General features: G+C 39.8%; 1 protein-coding gene across 3 annotated transcripts; it reads right to left on the bottom strand.

Moving 5' to 3' along the window:
• Positions 1 to 8: 8 nt before the first annotated feature.
• On the bottom strand, positions 9 to 22,946 carry fli1rs (Fli-1 proto-oncogene, ETS transcription factor-related sequence). 3 transcript variants are annotated; one of them, XM_085423918.1, is made up of 10 exons: positions 22,780 to 22,946; positions 14,785 to 14,990; positions 12,626 to 12,795; positions 8,470 to 8,673; positions 7,143 to 7,223; positions 2,582 to 2,650; positions 2,365 to 2,427; positions 1,636 to 1,683; positions 1,310 to 1,396; positions 9 to 810 (listed from the first exon to the last, which is right to left on the bottom strand). In XM_085423918.1, the coding sequence occupies exons 1-10, from the start codon at positions 22,795 to 22,797 to the stop codon at positions 287 to 289; spliced, it is 1,470 nt and encodes a 489-aa protein (XP_085280044.1). In that variant the 5' UTR covers positions 22,798 to 22,946; the 3' UTR covers positions 9 to 286. The 3 variants fall into 3 exon arrangements, with proteins under 3 accessions (XP_085280044.1, XP_085280045.1, XP_085280046.1); XM_085423919.1 differs by lacking the exon at positions 22,780 to 22,946 and adding an exon at positions 22,267 to 22,734; XM_085423920.1 differs by lacking the exon at positions 1,310 to 1,396 and having other exon boundaries at positions 22,780 to 22,945.

The following is a 22,946-nucleotide window of genomic DNA, read 5'->3' on the forward strand; positions in this document are numbered from 1 at the left end:
ATTATGAGTTTATTTATAAAACTCCTGGAAGCATACAATACCAGGGTTAATATACCCTCATGTTTGTCCGTGGTTTTTGTTTTTTGTTTTTTTTTTTGTTTTTGTTTTTGAGACGGAACGTAACAAAGACAACTTAATAATGCCTTTAAACTTTGAATGATGGCGTCATTTTGCCTTCTTTCAACAGAGTTCAGCTCGGTGGCAGGTGAGACGGAGCGTGCTTTGGTGCACTTGGGTTCCTCTCCTGTTTCTTTTTTTTGTTTTTTCTGTTCAGTTGGCATCATGCTCAGTAGTACGAGCTCAGGTGGGAGTGAGTGGCAGGATGTCTGGTCATGGCTGACCCAGGATAGATGGGGCTGTTGGGTGAGTTCCAGTATGGTGACGGTGGGCCGAAAAAGTTTCCAGGGGAGACGGGCATAGGTGCAGGATGGCCACCCATGAAGTTCATTTTGGGCTGGTGGCTGTGGTAGGTCTGGACATAAGACATCTCATTCTGGTACTTAACAATCCCACCATCTCCTGAGTGGTTCTGGTGTGCCTGCGAGATGCCTTGGAAGTCAAATTTGTAGGCGTAGCGCTTGCCGTGCACCTTAGTCATGATGTTCTTGTCGTAGTAGTAGCGCAGGGCGCGGCTCAGCTTGTCGTAGTTCATGTTTGGCTTGCTCTTGCGCTCACCCCAGCGTTTGGCCACTTCGTCCGGGTCGGTCATCTTGAACTCGCCGTTGGTACCCTCCCAGGTAATGATGCTGGCATTGTTGCTGTCAGACAGAAGCTCCAGAAGGAACTGCCACAGCTGGATCTGCCCTGAGCCTGGGAGGATAAACGCAGGAGAGTTAAGGCACAGAGTTCTGATTTAACAGTGACTGCATGCTCAAAACAAGAAAGGAAACGGTTTGTGCCTATATTTATTTATTTTCAAGGAATACAATCATCAGTGTTTAAAAATGTAAACAGGTCGGCTTTAAAATTAGCATTTAAATTTGTGTAAAGATAAAGGTTTTGTTTTTGTTTTTTTTCTCCAATTTCTAAATGAGTTCTCTCAAGTGTTGACAGGAAAAAAGTCAAAACACTTTTAGTTTCCAGGATAAGTGAATGAATAAATACAGAGTTGGGGTAACTTGGCTACTTCAGCCTCATAGGATTAAATGCCTCATCATGGATCCATTTGCTCTTGGATAGCTCGTCAGGTTTTCTGAGTGTAACGAGTTCCAAACAAAAGTCAGAATATGCTTTATTTGTTTTCTCAGCAAATGTGACCTTTTCACTGTGTGGCTTGGTTGAAGTGATAGACATCAGGGCAGAAACCTACCCACAGGCCTGTGAGCGCTGGGGTCAGGGAGCTTGTATGCACTTTGTTTGCCTGTTCGGTTCTTGGATGAGTTGAGGGCTTGGCCTTCTGTGAGGAAACAGCAGGGCAAACAGTCATTCTGGTGAGAGGGAAGCCGGATTTTGTCATAGCGTAAAGCGTGATGACACAACAGCTGTTGCTTGGTGTTTACTCCACTTTGGAAAGTAAGTGCATGTGTGCCAGCCCTTGCTTGCTTGCTTGCTTCTCATGATGCCAAAGCAGACAGTGTAAAGGCCTCATTTGTATCGTCCTTGTCTATTTATCTTGATGATGGTTCAGATTCTTACCTGGGTTGGCTAGCCGACTGCTAATGGGTCCTAATGTCTGGTATGGGTCTGTAAAGAAGAAAAGGAATATTACTTTTACACATTGTCACTTTAATATTAATGCTCCAAGATTTAAATGCCCTGAAATGAGTTAAAACACATTTTCTTGCACACATAAGCATAATTCAAGCTGAGATTGAAGAAACGCTCGACCAATCAGAGCTTTGAATGTGGTCTTTTGAGGAGGTTAGTTCAAATGTTCTAACGTGAGCACAATGAAACCTGTCAAACTAATATAATGCCTAAGGGATAAGGGATGTGTGATCAGTTCACCACTTTAGCCACAACCAATATCTGATCGTCTCCAACTGTTAAATGATTGCAGTCAGATTTGTGTTTCAGCAGTTTCTTTGGTGATCCTGTGACCTTTCAGGCCACAAGCTTTGTCTTTCTTTACAATCAAAGTTTAGGTTTGTGCATCAGTTTAATTAAAACTAACAGCATTGTCCCATATTGTGCTTGTGGTGAGTTAACTAAGAAGGAAATAATTGTTAGATGAAGCTCGTTGACTCGATAGACTGAAAACAAACATTTAAAAAGGCACCGATGTCATTTGCATATCATTTTGTGTGACTCCTCATTTTCCCATACTTCCTACAGTGAGGGGTGCAATGAGTTAGAGCCAAAAAAGAAGAAGAAAATGTTAGCAGTAAACCAGGATCTGCCTAAACATACACGTGGTCTTCGTACCTTGCCCAATCCTTGGAGCAGGCTCTGTAACTCGTGTACTGTGCTGGTGCTCCATTGAAGAACCTAAAAAAAAAAAAAAATAAAACTTGTGTATAATGTGTGAAATTGTTTGATTTTTCTGCTGTGTTAAAGCCAGAGAAAATGCAAAACCATTGGGTGTTCTTGCATGAAAAAGTTCATCCTCATTATCGGTTTCATATCGTCTTTTTTTTCATACCTTTAGGCACTGTAGTCATGGTGTTTGTCGGCCAGCTGTTCCTGCGGCTGATTTCATCAAAACTGTTCTCTGTATGAACACAAACACAATGAGGATGAGACCAGACACTGACGAGCATTAAAATCTTTGAAGTGGACATTAAGACGAGTGAGCTATAGTAGGAAGGAAGTTTAGTAAACCGAGACCACAATGATAAGGCTTTGGAGGTCTTGAGATGACCCGTAGTTTCTTGGGAGAGCATTCTTTTGTTCAGACCACCCTTGTTGCCACAAGATTGTGAATTTTGTCCCAGGAGCCGAAGCCATACCCCCTCATTTCCTTTGTCGGTGCAGCTGTTTCCTGTTTGAAACTGGCTGTTGAGTTTGGACTCGTCGGTTTTGGGGCCAATGTTGTGCCAAGGAGCCTTTCAGACTTTGGCACTGGGCAACATGGTTCTGAAACTCAGCACATCATTTTTAAATCCTTAAATGTTCAGGTAGTTCAGGCCTCTGTTAAAACCCTGCGCTCATAAGCTTTGATTTCATTCAGGGTTTTTTTGGTAATATGGCACCAATTCACAACAATGGTTCTCTCAAGCAAGGTTAATTTTAGTTAACTAAAACTAAACTCTAAAACTAGATGTAAACCCCCCCCCCAAAATATTTTACTCAACAAAAAAATAGACTTGGAAAATACAACTGAAACAATTTTGTGAACTTGGAAAACTAACGAATGAAACAAAAATATAGAGGACGTTTTATTACTTCGTACTTAAGTCAAATTTAATCACAGTTTGTCTTGGATGTCTACAAAATGTAAGTCAACTGTGTTTTTATTGTAAGACCTGTGCTGACCCTGACATATGCCCTCCACACAATAATAATAAAAACTCAAACTAAAATGAGCAAACCTCCTCTTCAAGCTAGACTTAAGTCTGTTCAGTTCATTTCAGTTTTATTTATATAGTGCCAAATCACAACAACAGTCACCTCAAGGCTTTGTAGTCAAATGAAATGGAAATTGATGAAACAACACAAAACTATAATAACTCTGAACTCAAGGCGAGAACCTCAATAATCAGATGATCGTAGGCGACACAAGTCAAAGGAAGAGACCCCCACCAGAACCCGGCCCCCACAGAGAGGGGCTGTGGGTGATGGAAATGAAAAAATGGAAAAAACCACCAGTTGCATCAAGCAACCTGAAACACAGACTATGACTAATAGCAAACTGTGGCAAACATGAACTACTGCACAGTTGTGCAGTGAGTACTACAAGTTGAATGTCCAGTAACTGAGTGTAGATGCTAATGTGTCCTGATCCACCTCTTACAGAAACACTTTATCAATGCTGAGACACATCAGTACTTATTACAAGCTACTCCCTCCTACACAAGCTGTACAGGAAGCCATCTCAAATGTTTGTGAAGATGTTTCACCTCTGGGTCACTGATCAGTTATTAATCATTTGTTGTCACATGAGCCAAGGTGTAGAAAAAAAGTTACTGTCACCGGGGCCAAGGTGTGAAACATCTCTAAGACATTGCCCCACCATCATGTAATCCAGGGGTGGGGAACTTCAGGCCTCAAGGGCCGGTGTCCTGCAGGTTTTAGACATCGCCCTGAGTCAACACACCTGGATCAGATGATTAGTTCATTACCAGGCCTCTGGAGAACTTCAAGACATGTTGAGGAGGAAATTTAGCCATTTAAATCAGCTATGTTGGATCAAGGACACATCTAAAAGATATATTTTTAATTTAACTCTTGGTTCTGTATGGTATCAGACATCTCTACCCGTGAATACAAAGCCCCACCCAGCTCAGATACTGTTTATGAGCAGCAGCCAATCATAAGTTGTCTTACAGGAGAAACTGCTACAATGTCTTCTTTCAGATGGAGGATTAAGGGGGCGGATATAGATGCATATAGATTATTTTGAATAGTGATCATACTAAGCTACTTGAATATAGTACAGCAATTAAAGTATGAAACAAAAAAAGCCCAATGGGTTAATTTTGAATCCTCCAATGCTCCAAATAAAATCATACCACAGTATCTGCTATGAATGCTTAAAGTAGCAACGGAGAGGCTGTCCATAATAGTGCTCATGCTCAACAGTTACAGAGTACACCAAGTACAGTTTACTGGTCATGGTAGAAAGCCTAGTTTGAACTACTCTAATTTTTTTTTAATTATAAATCTTTTAGGTAAGTAGTTTGGTAGTAAGCATGAAAGAAATGAAAGACAGTTATGCTGTTTGTATTATTAGAAAATGTAACCTCAGAGTTCAGGACATGATCTAAATAAGAGTCTGCAGTGAGGTTTAGAGGAAAGACTGCTGTTCACATAAACCTGAAACAAGAAAAGGTTGGAAATCCTGATGTCTCACAATGGTTTCATTTACTGTAGCTGTTTGTTTTGTTTTTTTTGTGTGTGTGTGTTTTTATGTTTGTGTGATCAGCAACCTTTAACCCTTTAAGACCTACCATAGAACCAAGCCCGCCAGAGCTTATATTATATTTTTACATGTTGTAGTGCCATTTTTGGGAGCATTTCAAGTTGCTATACATCAATGCAACCATTATAGCCCAAATCTTAATAATATGTCTGCATTAAGTGCATAGTAATTACATAAATTGCAAAAAAGTGCAATAAACTACAAAAAAATTAAATGGTTTTTGTTTTTTAACATATATTTCTAGTTAGAGAAATTTAAGAGGCTTATCCCTCAAAACTGTAAATAGAAAAAAGTTGCACAAAATAGTTTCCCACCACAGGAAATTTATTTTGAGTGTCTTCATAGTTTTATTTCTGAAATACACCAATTTTTATATATTGCAGGAAAAACGAAAATAAATATTATACTGCAAATTAGCAAAAAAGCAGCATATGCATCAAAATAAACTATTTCCAGCAGTGCAATATGAGTCCTAAGCATCCCAGAAACGACACAGAAAGTTAGAAAGTCAAAGATAACTTTTAAAAACACCAGTATAGGCTCATGAGGCCCTGATGGTAAAAAAAACTACATTTCCGCGAAAATGACGTCACTTCCTATTTCGGGCAGTTCATGGCGGACATGCAAAAGTTTGCGCTGACATCTATTCCAATTTAGGAAGTGTTACGAACAGCTGATCGGATCGGCAAAGCCTGTTTCTGGAATATTATGTTTTTGTTGCTGCAAGTGCTTTTATGCAGTTTTTGCAAAGCTATATGTGGAAGGAAACTGTGACCGAGGACAAGCTGATGGCATAAGATGTAAGTACAACTCCTCCGGTTTCATATGCAAAAAAAAAAAAAAAAAAAAAAAAAAATTATTGCGCTAGCTGACGTGGTTGCAGAGCTACCGGGATTTAAAAATAGTTACGCAAAACAGAGCGTGCCCGCTAGAAAAATGCAGTGCAGGAGAAAGGAAGGTATTGTTTCCCTCTGAAATTTAAGACTAAACACATAAAAATACCCTAAAATCAAATTATTTTGAGGTGCCCATAATTTACTTTAACTACAATACTCGAGTAAACATCCACTGCATTTTAATTAAAAACTGGTTTGTTTTTATCATTTCAGTATCAGTTCTGATGATTGTGATGGTTTTGCTGCAGAAAGTGACTCGTGACAGTCTAACAGCCAAGCGTTTTATACATTTCAGTCCTGCACAGTTGTTATCGCGACCTCATTTTGAAGAATGACCACAATATTATGAACTGTTCTATTTTTCAGAACCCTAACATCCTGTATTAAATGGAAATGTACTTTTATAGAAACGATGCATAAAATAAAAATGCACCTCCCTTCAGATTTGGTTTTAATGCAACACTTGGTAAATAACAGTCCCAGTAAACCGAAACCTCAAATTAGAATTTATTTATTAATTTAACACAAGTCAGCTAATCAGGTTCATCTGCACGATGAAGGTATAACTGAGTTTAATTACAGTTCACCCCAAAATGAACCTTGCATGACCCCAAGAAATGTCGTCCTTTCCTTGTACGTAATGCAACTAATTCACAGTAACTTTGTGGTGCTGAAAGCGGCAAAAACACAAAATACATCTGAGAACCTAAGCAGCCGTGTGTCTTACCAGAAATCGTGACCAGGTTACTGAAAACCTCCACAAACCTTGTTGTGAGTGGTTTCATGTAGGAACTATTTGTTTCTATCAAACTACACCCGCTAACTGTATCGCAGTGCAGAAGGAAGTGTGTATCTGACACTAGGCCTCGTGCTCGTGACGGAAGGTAAATATTACCAACACTGCCTCTTTGAACTGAACTGAAGTTAGCTAGCTGTGCACAACTTTTGGGTGATGGATGCAGACAGTCGAAAGCAAAATGAATACATTAAAATATATATATTTATATTCAATTCTGAGGTGAAGGGCACCTTTTAGTATATGTGGAATCGGTGGATAACTGAACAACTTTGATGTTAGTGTTGCTAATTATGATTTTTCACTAAGCAACAACACAAAATCCCTCATGTTAGGTATTAAAATATTTGGGACCTCATCACACAAAGAAGCTGATTAGGAGAATGTGTTGTCCTGAAAATGGGTGAAATGTGCCAGAGGTTGATCTCACCTGTTTTCACCTGTCTGGGCGGCTGTTGTTGTGGTGGTGTGTTGTTGGTGGGAGTTGTTGGGTAGGAGAACGTTGGACTACCTGGGGAAAAAAGATTCAAGAATGAAATAAAAATCAATGTTATATTCTTTTAAACAAGCACAGCAGAGTAGAAAGAGTAGTGCCTGTCCTGTGTGTCAGAAGCATAACGTTATAACTGTGGGGTGGGGGTGCTTTGTTTTTCCTGTTGCTTCAACAGACTCGACTTTTTTGTCCAGCCAGTTGAAAAGAATGGACTGTGAATGCCTCGTGAACCAGTAGGATAACTTGAAGGTGAAAACTCAGGCTTTATTTAAAGAAATGAGGATCTATCAAAGACTGAGGTGCCAATTCACCAGAAAAGTTCTGGAAGGATCTGAGAGGACCATTTCCTGTGATACTGAAAGAAATACTTTTACAAACACTGCATCATTTTCTGCAGTAAATTAATCGCCACGGCTGTTTTTGTTTCACTACTTTTTAATCTTTTTTTAAATCGGCTTTCGAACATTTAAAACCTCAAACCTTTTCCTGCAACCTTTACTTTGATTTTTGTTAATTCAAAATGTCTGCTTCCCTAACCTCAAGGCTACTAAGCACCCACATTGTCTTCCTCACAGCCCACCCTCAGTGCAACACTGGATGCTGCTGTTCATTTGTCCACCTCTTGTCGAACCAGCTCAGACACGATGACTGCAGTGATTTGCACTCGTCAAACTGCTGCTGCTTCAGTCACAAACACTTGGTAAATTATGTAATGTAGTACGGATCCAAACTCATGGTGACGTACGTGTGTTATGCGAAACACAGGAAACCTGCTTTTGCAAAGAGGAACAGTGGCCACAACGCTCAGTGAAGACCACAAATTTGGTTAACAGAACAACAAACGAGAGCCTGAAGTGACATCATGTTCCTCAAAACAAAAAACATCATGAACTCTTTATTTGCCCCCAATGAATCTGCGTTTCTCTTAACTGCACTGATACCTGGGTGGAGTTTATTTATCAGTAAATCCAATTCTGAGATAACAAACCTCAGGAAAAATATTTAAAAAATCCAAATGCACACTTTTAAAAATGGTTTTTGCTGCAATTCTTTTCCGAGTGTTTAATTTCAGAAGATCTTCATTACACGGACAAAAATGGAAATGCTTCAGTGAGACTGAAGCGAGACTAACGCAGCTGCGTCGGGGAACTGTTAGATCCTCGTGTTCGATGCATTTTTGCCACTTGAAAACCTTTGAAATCTGCGAGACGTGAACAATGTTATCAGCTGCAGAGCAAGATCTCACACATGAAGCCAGCCTTACTCTGCCGGAGGTAATTGAGGTGCGAGAGCAGGATGTCTGCATTGTAGGCCGACGTGAGCCGCATCATGTCGTCTTTGGTCATCTTGCACAGGGCTTTCCCATCAAGCGCTTGGAAAAGCATGACATCCACCTGCTCCAGGACGTACTCCTTGATGGCCCAGTCCAGCCACTGGCGCACGTGGTCCTGCGTCCACACCTCAGGATCTGGAATTGAAGAGAGGCGCTTAGTCATTTATTACACAGACTTTCACTCATGTTTGGCATTTTTTTGAAGAGTTGAACATCCTTTGTGAGGCTGTTCTGCTTTTTGTGTATCAGAAACTTTCAAACAGGAAATTGTAGAAGCTACTTACTGGGGAATTACCATAAATTACTCTGATTAATCTGGTCACTGATTTCCTGTGAAAACACTTCCAGGAGTGGTTAGCTCAAGCAGTAACTTCAGCTTTGATGTGAAGACTTTCACACGAGTTTAAAACCTGGATTTTCTTTAACTCAGCACTGCAGCCTGGATGTGAAGATTATTAAGATGTTAATTTTTACAAAATTGAAGTTTTACCTTTATGATGTCAGGAAAATTACGTTTTCTAAAATGTCAGGAAGGAATCTTTAAATACCAGCAGTGCTCGCCTGTAATCCTTCACACCATCACATTGGGGGGGATGAAAGAGTCAACGGTCTAAAGAGCACTCAGCACACAGCTAAATACGACCTGTTTGTTTTGGAGGTCATGAAAGTGCTGATTAACACCGGATACTTCTTAGTGATTCTGATAGTGATTGTAAAATAGGTGGTAGGGTGGGAATAACCACACTGTCAAAACAGATAACACACCCCTAACCAGAGAACACGTTTAAATGGGTCCTGCTTATATTTATAGTCATAAAAGTTCATCCAGTGGAGCCATTCAGAGGGTATCTGGTGATCTTTAAAGGGCTGTGAAGTCAACTGAAATTTGAGGCCGGGATTGTTTTTCTTTTTTCTTTTAATAAATCAATAGTCATCTTAAAATTTATGACAACACTTCTGTTATATGTACGTGCATAATTAGGAAAATTACATTTAAAATAAGCTGTTCTTTGGTTTCAGCCATGTGTTTTCTCTTTTTGTTTTTTTTCTTCTGACTGTTCAACTGCTTCTCCATCTGCGCTCTTGATTTCCCTGAAGGGCTCAATATTCAGGGAGTAAATAATGACCATAATACTGAGCTGAAAACAGCTTTTTAGAAATATTACAGTGGCTTTGACAAAGCCGTCTATATTTACGTTCATTAAGCATATTTCATGTACGTGGGAGTGTTTTACATTTTTGACATGCATTAGTGTTGTAGTGGCAGCTGGTGGGACTGAAAATGGCCCATCAGCTGTGTGTTCTAAATTATTATGAAGCGCTGAAAGGCTTTGAAACTTATAATAATGAAAAAAGATTTTAATATTCGATTTGCACACAAACTGGGAATAAATGAGAGAAACATTGGTATTGATGGTACCGGTCTGCTATTGGTCAAATTATTATTGTAAAGGTGAAACATTGGTGTGAGTCCAATATTTCATAATCTACATACAATACATGTTAAAAAAAACAAAAACATTTTTGAGTAAACTCTGATTACACGTTTGTTCGGACATAGAAATATTTTTTTAATCTCACCCCTTTGCCATATGTCATTAGTCAATATTTAATCAGCTTCCTTACTGATATAATCTGCAGAAGTAATAACGAACATATTTCTGATATATATACACCGCATGATGAAATTTCCTAAACTCTAAACTCTACTGTTTTTTTACTCATTCTAGCCTTAAAAGTATTTTTTTTAATCGTGTTGTAGTAATATGCATCTCACAGAGATAGACTTCATCTTGAATATTTCTTTTTGCTCATTTAGATTTTCATTGTCTTTTTTGTTATTGTTTGAGGGATCCAATACATGTTCTTGTTCATTTATATAATGCTGAATATTGTACTCTTTAATTGTATCCTGTGTGCTAAGAGCCTAACATGTTTTTAAGCTCAAGTCAGTGGCAGCTTCAGCTTGGCTTGGTGTTGATCTGTTAAAATATACCTGGTCCGATTCAGGAAGCTCATTTCCAGCAGCAAACAATGACTGTGTGCTGTGAACTGGCTGTGATGTTGGACGGCAGCTTCAGCTCTGAGCGGACGTTATCCTGCCCTTTAGCTCCTGATTGTTCTGATCAACACGTGTTGCTGTGATGCAACATCCGTGTATTATAAGGCAGAATAACTCTGTGATGGTGACTCACGGATGATTTTTACATTAATTTTAAAATCATCCACCTCACCTGCCAGCTGAAACGTGCACTGAAACATGCTGTCTGTTTAACGAGTCTCTGGGGATGACAAAATCAGGGAAGCTGTGACAGAGGAAGAATTTAGATGACTGGACCCGTGATTCATAGCAGCGATAAAAGGGACAGCAAACTGAACTACTCAGCTAGAAATGACACATCGGCGTGTTTAATCCAGTTTGTGCATGGGCGACTTTTTTCCTCTGCAAACAGAGAGATCGGTGCATTTTTCACATCGCTCAGCTGAAACAAACTTGCATCGACACCACGACTTATAAAAACGATACACTGAATTAGTCGCAGCGACACATCCTTCCTGTTTTGTCATGTTCACATTCGTCTGATGAGTATCAGCCTTGTGTGTATTAAATATTAGGGCTGGTGTTGTTCTGTACTCTCAGAAGATCAACAGATGTGAAAAGCAGCCGGTGGCTACGACATCAGTCTCATTCATTTCAGATTTTTTTTTAATACCTTTCAAATGTGTACTTTTTAAAGATAGATACTGTTGCTGTAGAAGAATGTGAAGTAAATATTTGTTTATTTATTGTTGGAGCTTTTTATTCGTTATTTTTATTATTTTGAAATTTGTTGTTGGTTTACTTATATTTTTCGTTATAAGTTTTATTTGTAGGTCAATACTTGTTTCATTTTTTGCTTTGTTTTGTTGTTTATCTTGTTAAGTCAGCCAGGAAGAACAGTAGGGCCATTTTCTGCAAGTAAAGGGACTGGTATAGGACCAGCATGCACTGGGGTGGGCCTATGGTTTTTTTACCAGAGCAGGAGAAGCAGCTGGAAGCAGCAAAAATGGATCTTTGTTTATTGCTTGCCAAACTGGATAAATAAATCATAAAAAGCAACTTTCAAGTTCTGGATATTGGACTTCTTTTGCCTTACAAAATCTTACCGCAGTGCAGCAGTGGCTTGTTGATTTTAAATCGTTGGATGTTTGGTTGGACAAACATTTATTATTAGCTTTATAGCGATATAGATTTACTAACAGGTATGAAAGCTGCTGAAATATGCCTGCATGTTCCTGCTGATTAATATACCATAAAAACCATGTTGTACACAGTTTCTTGCTATAAAAGCACAGCAAATAGGAGCTTTGCAGTCTAATACTACCAGCTGTTTGAGTTACATTACACTATTATAATAATCTTCATGTGATCTCCTGATGTATATTACAGTGAAATCTGTGTATTACATACCTGCTTCGTTGCAATTCTGCATTAAAATAAAAAGTAAAATAAAGTGAGAGTAAATGAACTACTATGGCAGAAGTGCTCAGTTAATTATTTAAAGCATCCCTTGAGATAAATTCCTGTGATGTATTAATGTGGTGCACACATATTTATGTGATTTCTTAGGTTTGCTTTGAGTTTAAAAAAGAATTCATTTCAAAGAATATTTAAATACTGTGTTTTCAGACGTAGCTGCTGGTTATTTATGTATTTTCATTACAGTCCTGAAAAAGGAAGCGAGCTGATTAAAACTGAAAATGTTGAAGCCTGCTCATCAGGTCTGTTCTTGCTTGTTCTCTCTTTTGTTAATATCACAGTCCTGAGCGTTAATTTTGCACTTTAGACTTCACACTTTTTTTGAAAGCCTGATGTCACCTTGTGCCACAACTGCTAGAAACCTGCTATTGTTTATCTGTTGTGCTCCGGGGCTCTTGGGGCTCTTTTAAGAGACGAATAATTACACGCACATGCCCGTCTCTGATTCAGTTAGTACTGATGTTGCACAAGCCCAGGCTGTGCCGGCTGTTGGGAAACCGTCTCGTGATGGGGACAGTGATGCATCATGGCGGCTGAGCGCCAGCTCATGTGAGTGGCTCAGCTCACCTGCTGGCACGATGACCCTCTTCTCCTCAGTGGCACTGCTGGGTGGGGTGGTGGCCTGGGGGCTGACGCGGGGCTCCGTGTACGAGGAGGCCTGGTACTGCATCGAGGCCCCTTCATTGCTCATGTGTCTGGAACGCTTGGTGACGCTGCAATCCACTGGGGACTCGCGACTACGACAAAAGGAAAAGAGAGGCTTTAGTCAGCATCTGAGGAGCAATTTCAGTCTTCTAAATGTCTCGGGAATATATCAATTACTCTCCACAGTCAAATTATGAAGAGAGAAAAATCTGTGACAATAGACTGGATGCAGTTTCAGCCAGCTACATTTCCTCTCAGAGTTTTTGCTAGTCTGTATATGACAGGAGGTAAATTTAGTCAAACTGTTTCTCTGCAACAATTTCCACTGAAATGACCTGTCAGGAGTAGGTGGCGTGCATCACTAATTTAACCCAGTTTTCACCACATAGACAGTTTTTGCATAAAAATAGAAGTTGTTAGAAAATACTTGCACTCAGTAGCGCTGATCTAGAATTAAAAGCCCTACTTAAATAACGGTGCAGAAATGGTATGAGCAGAGTGTACTACACTTAAATATAGAAAGCAGATGTAAATGTGTCAAGGTTAAAAATCATTTGTATTTGTGAATGTAACTTGTTGAAGTCATTTTTCATGTTATTCTTGTTTGATTTATTCTGTTTAAAAGCTTCAGAGTTGAAGGAGGTTCCAGAATATTTCACCGACTTGGGATTTTACTTCAAATTCAAAGTCCAGCTGAAATCTTGCTGATCATAGAATCCCAGTAAACACAATACAGGCACTTGTATCTGGTAGTTTTGGTAGGAGCAAAACTTTTGAGCTTTACCCGAAGTGTTTTGCACGTTCTGTATTTATACAGTTCTTTTATTGAAGCGGTAATATTTACCGTCACATTAGATGGTCAAAGTTGTGAAAGTTGGTTGCTAAACTGGCAACCATCTCCATATCAGCACTGTTAACCTGCTGGTCCTGTTGAGAATGACTCATGCAGCCACTTGCTTCATGCGGTCTGAAACAATCCGTTTTGGTTAGCTACCTCGCCATTAATGGGATTGCAGTGTGATTGGGTGCCTATCACAAACACAAGGTAAGAACAGAAAGAAGACGTGGCTTCTGTGCTTAAAGCCTGAGCTTGTGTGCCTTAATAATGATTTCTGACATCATACTGAGCCAAAGAAATCTGTAAAACTGAGCATTTAGAGTAGTCTGAGCTTTCAGTGCAAAGGGATTACTTGTGCTGCAATAAGTTAACTTTTAAAAAAAGTCCATTTGAATTAAAGGATTTCTATTAAAAATGGACATAAATCCCTGTCAATTAGATTTAACATGCAACAAATAGGAAAAGAAAGACTTAAAAAAATACACTGACTTTACTAAATGAAAAAGCTGTTCAAGCCTTGTTAGGATATCTTATTAGATCTACACAGAGCCTTATGCAAATGTGGAAAAATGCTTTAAAAAAGTTCTACAAGATTTTTCTTTTTTCAGTCTAAGTAGCAAAAGTAGAAGTACTTATTCATTCAAATGTCAGCTGTGATGGATGTCACATTTGAAATTAATAGAACGGCAACAGTCTAATAGTGTTTATGTCTCACAGTGGGAGGTGGGTGCTGATAAACAGCCTACGTTTGAGTAGTTTAGCGGTTTCTGACTGAAGAAGCGGGGACAGAAAAACAAACAAACCAAACAACTGATTTGTATTTTACGTCTGTGTTTTCAAATGAATCTGTGAGGTGCTCACAACATTGATATCTCAGAAGCCAAAAGTTTTGGAAAGTATATGCTTAATGTTTTTTGTGTGTTTCATGTTTTATTACGTAGCTGCGGAGTGTAAACGCAGCGCAGTATAAAGTGAGCAGCGTGTTCAGGTGGACCACAATAATGCAGGAAATTAAAATATTGAACATAGGGACCCAAATTTCCATCACAGCCGGCCCACGCTTTGTAGCGATGATGGGGGGGGAAATGAACAAAGCCGTGATCACAATCAGAGGCGGGAATCTGGGAAGTGAACGATAAACAAATATTTTTAGTATGTGGAAAACCCGACATACCAACGTGGACTCGAGTCAGATAATACGGGAACCCGCGCTCTCCTGTGGCCTCGGCGTGCCGTGACTCACCTGGTGCCATTGACGTGTTGTTCTCTCTTCCCAGCACTTGGTGCTCCTGGCCCCACCCACTCCGGCTCAGTGGGCTCGGGGCTCTGCTTGTTTGTCTGGCTGAACCCGCCGGGCGACGTCATCTCGGTCTTCATGTGCATGGCCGGGGCTGCGGGGTAGGTTGGCTCGAATATGGGCTGATCCTCACTCACCACGGACAGCGCTTCCTGTTCAACAGAACCGCGGGTCAGTGTCTGCCGGGTCACAACCTGTGGAAACTGCTTTTTCAAAACACTTATTTTTATCCACCGAAACGAGCAGGAGCTGATTGTAGCAGCAGCATTGAAGCTTTAATGCTAAAATGTTTTCTGCTTGTATGAAACCAGATTGAATTAATCACATCCAGGATTTGGAATCAGGAAATAATATCGCGTATTTCAAGTATATTAATTCATGCTGCCATGAAGTGTTAAATCTGTGTCACACATATAGAGTTTAAGAAGAAGGTTAAGTGATCTTCACTGAATACGAATTAATTTCATTGTTTCTGAAATGTTACTCAAACAGCAGGAAGTAATGAATTTGTTGGCGACTATTTTCGCCAGTGGATTAATGCACGTTAGTGAGCAACAGGATGATGTATGTGTGACTGAGTCAAAACAAACTAGTCCCCCAGTCAAGGGTTCTTAATAGTTTTTGGACAACAATGGCAGAGAGGAAACATATATATCAGATCAGATACCTGCTGCGAGGAAGCACATTTCTATTTTTGGAAACTTGCTCAACAAAGGGAAAAATGGCTTCCAACAGAAGTTCGATGGTTGAGAATCAGCAAACATCAAAAAGCAACAAATTAATGCCGATGTCAGTTAATATGGGCTGAATACGTTGTGAAGTCTCGTTTTAATATTTAATTTGATTTCTTGTGGATGAAACGTGTAATCAGTTTGTTTTTGTTCACTTTTATTCAAACTCAGTTAAATTCACGACTGCATTACACACTTTTAGAGTTGCACTCAGTGGCTACACCGATAAACTGCTTCTGAATGTGTTTTAGACATTTACCATTATATTTGGTTCAATCCATTTTGTAAAATAAACGATCTAATTTTATTTTTTTTAATAAATTAACTGCTTCTAAACCCAGTTTGGGAGTCTGGGTTCCTGGGTATTATTGTAGATTTGTTACCGATACTTCACTTAAAATAGTTGCTAACATGGGATTTGGTCTTTATATAATTAAAAGATGTGCAAAATTCTGACCCAAAAAACCAAAAACAAAATGATGGGTTTTTAGGATCCGATAAAGAAATGCTAAGTGGCACAAAATAGACGAATCCGCGTTGAAACATAACTGTCTGGTTGGAAGGTTGAATTCAGTCAGATGAACTATTTTTGATGAACTGTGCAGGAATGGAAGTAATTACACAAGAAACCAGGAAAACTGTCAACTTTAAAATGTTGAAAATCTTTTTTTGTTTTTGTTTTTTTGTTTATGTTGCAAAATGTATGTTTATGTTGTGGTGTGTTGTCTAGATTGTCATTGTTTTATTTATGTTTAAAAGTGTTTAATTTGTTAATTTTGATAACATTGCAGATTATTTTCCTTTGATTTTGTAAAAGCAAAATAATCCCTGATTGTGTTTTCATGTATTTCTTGAAGGCCTCAAGACGAGAACTTGAATGACAAATTTCAAGAAAAAGTATTTTTAGAAAGCCCTAAAAAAATGTAATCATGTCGATATAATGGAGCATATTTTTGAAAACAGAAGCACATGAAAATCTGTCAATCAAACATATTGCAGTTTTCCTGAACTTCAACTGTCTGGCTGAAATTCCCTTTGTAAGAGGCCAGATTTGGGCCCTGGGCTGAGTTTGAAGGATTCAACTCTTCTCTGCACGATAAAGAATTCCCCTGTGACTGTTTAAAACTTTAAATGCATGTTTAACGTAAAAAGCTACAGGAGGTTATGAAACCACTACAATGAGGAGCGAAATGAACTGTGAAAGCAGCCAGGAGGCTGTCTAATCATAAAGAACATCAGTAACCTTAACCACAGTTTTATTTTGCCGTTAGGATCGGGGTTGCAGGGAGGGGGAGGGGTGTTAGCTCAAGGTGGAGTCTAATTGAGATTTAAGTCCGTCTTCCTGTGCTCAGCGCCCAAAATGTGGCCTCAAAACCGCTCGAAGATGGCACTTTCATCCCACATACTCAGGAGGCCAGAGACCGGACCCGTTGTTCTGTCTGCTGCTCAAATTAAGTGCGTGCATGTGTGATGCGACCACGGCCATCTAAGTGGGTGCAAGTGCATGTTTGTTTAGAGGAGCTGAGCATTGTCTTTGGGCCTTGTACGTCAGTGCCGTGCTTTTTCAGTGGCCTACAGGAAACCAGGCCGCCATGTGCACAGGAACCTTTTGGCACAGGCCAAGGGAGAGGAAATGGTGGAGGAGGGGGTGCATAGTGTAAAAATGTGGGTCATTTTAAAGCTGGAAAACAACCCTTAAAGGCCTGTGGTCAGGAGAGGAGAGGGGTGGACGGAAAGAAGAGTATGAGCCTTGATTGAAGTGCCGCCATCACATTGTTTTTCATTTGTGCGTGTGTGTGTGTTGTTTTGTTTGTTTGTTTGTTTGTAGCTCAATTGTTGCCTGAGCACTGTGAACCACATCTTAATGCATGGCACACAATTCGGCATTTCCTTCATGCTGCAGACAAACTCCTACAGAAGTCAGCTACTGCTTCTGCTGCGTGGAGCGTTTGCTGCTGTGTAATGGATACGCCCTTTTTCTAGAAGAAGGTTACGTTTTCATTTCACTCCAACCCACGATTACACAAAAAAGTTGCTCAAGATTTTAAAGACACAATTGTTACGAAAAATATTGAACACTGCACTACTGTCAAAATCATAGACTGTATGTAAAAGATGGATGTCAGCACCTACTGGTTTGTGGACTCCTTGCTTTGTTGAAGCCTCAGATTTAGGTTTCAAAATGTGAGTCGTTGGAAACATTTGAGCCAAAAGTGGCCATATTTGGATGACGGATGGCAGTGTTACATACAAACACAGACACCTGCTGACTAGTGTTAATGTGCCCAAATTCAATGCTAATACTCGCCTCCTCTAAACTAATTAACTAATGAGGTGAGAAGCTGCACTATAGGACCATCCAGACTTCTTGGATGGTCCTATATTACAAATGGCTACAAAGCAGGTGTCAGTATATCAGATAACTGATTTAGAAAATTCTTCAGAAAGCACCAACACCAAATATACAACTGCCGGGTCTATTTCTCTGACTCATATTACTGGAGATGAAGCCAGTGACTACAGTCACCAACAAAGTAGGATGGCCTCATAATGCCACGTGATAAAAATCTACACAGATGAGAACCCCCTCCGCCAAGTATAGTCACTGTGAACACACAAATACGATTCAGGGGTGCGTTTTTTCTTTCTACTGTAAACATGTTTATTTGTGCTGTAAAGTTGGAGATTTTAACTTGGGACTCTCAGCTTCAGGCTGCTGTTTGATCAAAATTCATGCAGATGGTTACTTCAGATGAATATCTGTCATTTAAAAAAAAACTGCCTACAATACCCATAATGCAACATGAACGCTGACACTTTTGTAAACTACCATCTAATATTGTTTTTATTTCGAGTTTGCAGTTTTTTTTCTTGTCACGCTTAATGTAGCCGAACCAAAACCTTATTCACACTTTGTTTACAGGAATACTTCCGCATATGAAAGACCAGCAACAGAGTCTGACGCATGTAATGCTGTAAATGTAGGGCTCTGTGTGTGTGTTGTATGTTTGAGAAGTGGTTAGCAGGACTGCATGTTGTGCTTTGTTCTCCATCTCTTTGCTTTCTTTTACTTCTGTTGTCCTCGTGTTGTCAGTTTGTCTTCTCACACTCCAGGGCCCTTTGCTCTGTGCAGAAGTGAAACAGTCAACTGAAGGCGGGATAAAACTCGCTGCTGACAGCAAATTCTCACGAGAATGCGTGATAGTAGGCAGTTGTGAGCCGTAGCTGAAGATTGTATCTTTTTTTGTTGCTTTGTTTAGTTTTTTAATTTTATTTAGAGCTCAAAATTCAAGCTGATATTATCGTCACTTGCAGTTTCTCATCCAAACGTTTGCTCTTTGGCACAGTGAGCTCAGTGAAAAGCTCATGCACACTCCCGCTCTTTCTTTATCTGTTTCTTTCTGCTCTTTCCCTCTCTCTTCATCTCCTCTGCTCACTGATACAAATATACCAAACTGCGGCCTGACCGCCGATGCCACAACTGACTTCCTGTTGAGAGCGTTTCAGGCTGTTGCTCAGTGACACAAAACTGCTTTTAAAAACATGACCTTCTTGAAACTGAGGCCGCCTTGTGCCTCGATGTCCTAAAATTTACGCCGCTGCTGCTCACTTTGATAGCACGCACTTTCCACTTTGAGTGAGCGCACAAACACGAAGTCCTGCATGGAAACTTTTGACATGGCTGTCAGCAGCTTTGCAGGTTGCATCAGTGCAGTCTTGCCCAAGCCAGCAACTAAAAGCGTGCTCACAGGAGGCCTGTCGAGATGGGGATCTTTATTCATCTTTGTATAAATTTGTATAAGATTCATAGTTTATCCACATTTAACCATGAATCCAAATGCCTTATATTCCAAGACTCACTTTAATAACTCTACCTGCAAAAGTCATTTTTCAGTAGCACACGAGAAGGCCATTGCAACAGAGCCTGAATCAGATAACGTTAGGTAGTAGTCTGTTATGAATCACACACGAAGGATGTTGGTGTTCAAAGACTCTTAGTTTTTACTGCCAAGACCTTTTCATTTAAAGGAAATTTCCCCTTAAATATATCCTGCTGCATGTACTATTTTACATGTATTTGTACTGCTAAAGTTCACCTGTAACCAGGGCTGCAACCAAAAACTACCATTTAGGTATCCTACAATCTAATGAATATGTCCTGGTTAATAATTTGATCTATAAACAAACAAACAAAAATTGTAGAAATTCCTGTGTAAGCCTTAAAATGCTACAAACGGGTAACAAATTAAAGGAAACCAACATAAAAGGTCTTAGTGAGCCAGACTAACCTAAATGAAATGATTCTGCAGTCTGAAGCATTTAGTGGAAGGATGAAACACCGGTTTTCCAATTATTTCTGTATTTGTTGTGTGGCAATATTAGGGAAGACTGCGGTCTAACAAAACTGTTAAGGTGGGCTGAGATTTGGTTACTCTGAAACAATTATGATTCACATCATTTTCATTCTCTTCAAACCATTCACCTTTCACCCTCACTCCCTGGATAAGCAGTGTTATCCTTAAATAGGAGAAAAATATTTCATAAACAACTTTATATAGATTTACAGTGGCTCTTTACCACTGAGGGGATCATTTGACCCAAAACATGCTTGCAACACAGCATAACAAAATCACCACATCCCCTAACCATAGAGGTAGAAGGTCATTGGTTCTACTTTTTAAAGGGGAGGGAAAACTGTCAGTTCCCCAGTTTGGAATCTAGGTGCACTAAAAACAAAAAGTAGCCCTTTTAGATGAATTTACTGTTGTTCATTTAATTCGTAGTTTCCAGCAGGTTGCCAAATGGTTAGCAAGACAACTAGAAAATATTTGTGTAACAATTTTATTTTAAAGATATGTCTTTTATCTGGCTCACTGCATAAATGTTCCATAACTCTACCTCTACGCAATATTTAATAAAACAATACACTGTATGAAGGGGTTAAAGGCCAAAAAGGTTGGTAAGCCACTAACCCTAAGCTGGAACAAAGGATGTGGTTAACAACTTGCAAGAAGCAGTTACATGATTAAAATCTGTTTTATATTTAGTCGTTTATGACGCCCCTCAAGGCTTATCTTGGGCTGAAGAAGCGGATTGGGTGATATATGTTGATGCCTGCATTATCTTGCCTTCAGTAAAATATGCTGCATGCAGCCTGACAAATAACCTGGATTGATATTTGAATAAATAATAGTGCAGCGCAAACAGGACTTCCACATATCCATCTCAAACGCTGGTATTTTAATGAGAAACATTGTATTTTGGTGATTTCTGAGTTCCTCTTTCCCCCCCTCGGTGTTTTTATTTATAGAGACTAAAAGTCTTAAAGCTTAACTGAGCTCCTGCTTACATAAGAGTCTGATTTCGGGTTATTTAAGTTTAATTTAAATAATAATAATAATAAAAAAAACACCTACATTTGTGTTTAAGTGCAGCCCACGCATGAGGTGTCTGCTGCAGTAAAAGACCAGAGATCACGTTGTGCAAAGGCACAGCCCTTTGTCCTCGCCATGTCTGAAGCAACAAGTGGCAGAAAGGAGAAGTAAAAGTTGAGCTGATTTTGCAAAGGCTCGAGCAGCTGCGCTTTGTGCTGCACAAACAACGGTGCGGTTTTCACAGCTCGGATCCTGACAGCACGCAGGCCTCTGCAGGCCGCAAACTCGGGGCCAGGCCTCTCTGCTCCAGCTCCCTGTCAGCGAGGGAGCGGGCAGCGCGGCTACGACAACGCAACGCCTCACTCTGTCCACTTTGTTTCTGTCTTTCAGAGCCTTTGTTGCCTTTTTGACTTTTTTTTCTGGTCCAGGGAGCGGAAATGTGTGCGGAAAGTCTGAGGTTTGAGACAGGAAGCCTGCTGCGTTCAGATAACGACACCTGACAAGTGCTCCCGTTTGCTGCTATAAATTATTCTTAAAATAACCTCAAACACAATCGACAGCTACAGAGTACAAGAGAATAAGCATCTGGATAATTATATAAAAATAACAAAGAATCCCAAAGAGTCTCCCGACACTGAAACTACAAACTAAAAAGAATTAAAAAAAAAAAAAAAACTCGTCATAAAGGATGTTAATAATAATTTAAGGTTTACTTTTAGTATGGCTTCATTTTGCCCCTTTTTTGTACTAGCCCTTTAATTGCTGTCCTTTTCATAACGAGAAACCACGTATCTCGGTCATGTTTAGCGCCTAAAAACAGCTGCACATACAAATGCATGTTAGAAACAACCCGAGAAATCAGCGAATAATGACTTCCTGCATCCGAGGAACGCTTTTTCTTGCAAAAAAGGTTTTGCAGCCGTAATGAAATTTTAAAGGAATTCGTTATAGTAATTAATTTTGAACTAATTAAAAATGTCAATATTAAAATAGCGTCGAAATTAAGAATTGTGATCGTGCATACTGCAAAAATCACAGTACAGAATTATATACATGCATATAAAGGCCCAGTGTTGCATACAGGCGCAATTTAATAGAAACCGAGCGTGAATTGGGTCACTTGAGTGCACAATCGGATTAAAATAATTGCATTTTCCCCTCGTTGCGCAACAGTCGGCGCTAATTTCGGTAAAAAGTTCGTTTTCTCTCTGACACAGAGGCCTTTATTTCAGCTTCTCTTAGAAGATAAGACATCGAAACAATTAACGGTCCTCAGGAGACGATAAACAGCTGTAGCTGTAATAGTGTGGAATGTGAAATACCAGTCATCTGATGGAAATGGATCCTCCTGCTCCAATTCGATCCATGACGCCTTCGAGGACACCTGCCTTACGCGCACCGAGAAAGTCCAGCATCCCTTTCATCTACTTCATCTTCGTTAAAGAAACAAAAGCGTTTATGAAAGCGATCGGTGGTCAGTAATTTGACTCTCCGTGCCTTATGCTTGTCGTTAATTGTGGGTCCGTGAATAATGCAGGAAGAGCTCGACGAAATTACGAAAAAAGTCGAAAGGCGTGCGTTTGGAAATCCTCTTTTACGCGTATAACCGGCCACCAATTAGTGTTTTTATCTGAGTGTAAAGATGTAGTGGTTAGTTGTGTTATTATAGAGCCGACATACAACCACGAACGGGAAGGAAGAGGAAATTTTGTACAAGAAGGAAAGAGTGGGGAGCTCGCATCACCGCCTTGACTCTCTCACTCAGCAGACTCACGGTGTGGGTGGCCGCCTGTCATCTTCAACACGGGCGTTAAAAAAACGGCGCAAACACCTACCTTTATCGAACAGTCCATTGCAGCAGCAGCCTCGCGGTCTTTGTCATTTAGTCGTTTTGTGATTGTTTCAGTTAATTTAGCTCCTAACCTCACTTCAAATCGTGCACGGCTGCATTGGCTCTATGGCGCAAACCATTGCAGTTACAATTTTTGCTCACAGACCATAA

Source organism: Rhamphochromis longiceps, linkage group LG11 (assembly GCF_057381845.1).
Source record: "Rhamphochromis longiceps isolate RC_006_pf linkage group LG11, R_longiceps_female_GT1.1, whole genome shotgun sequence".
In the NCBI taxonomy this organism is placed as follows: domain Eukaryota; kingdom Metazoa; phylum Chordata; class Actinopteri; order Cichliformes; family Cichlidae; genus Rhamphochromis; species Rhamphochromis longiceps.

Coding starts and splice junctions, on each gene's coding strand:
- fli1rs (XM_085423918.1), bottom strand. Junction 2,428..2,581: donor CATGACTACAGTGCCTAAAG/GTATGAAAAAAA, acceptor TTTTTTTTTTAG/GTTCTTCAATGGAGCACCAG. Junction 811..1,309: donor CAGCGCTCACAGGCCTGTGG/GTAGGTTTCTGC, acceptor TTATCCTCCCAG/GCTCAGGGCAGATCCAGCTG.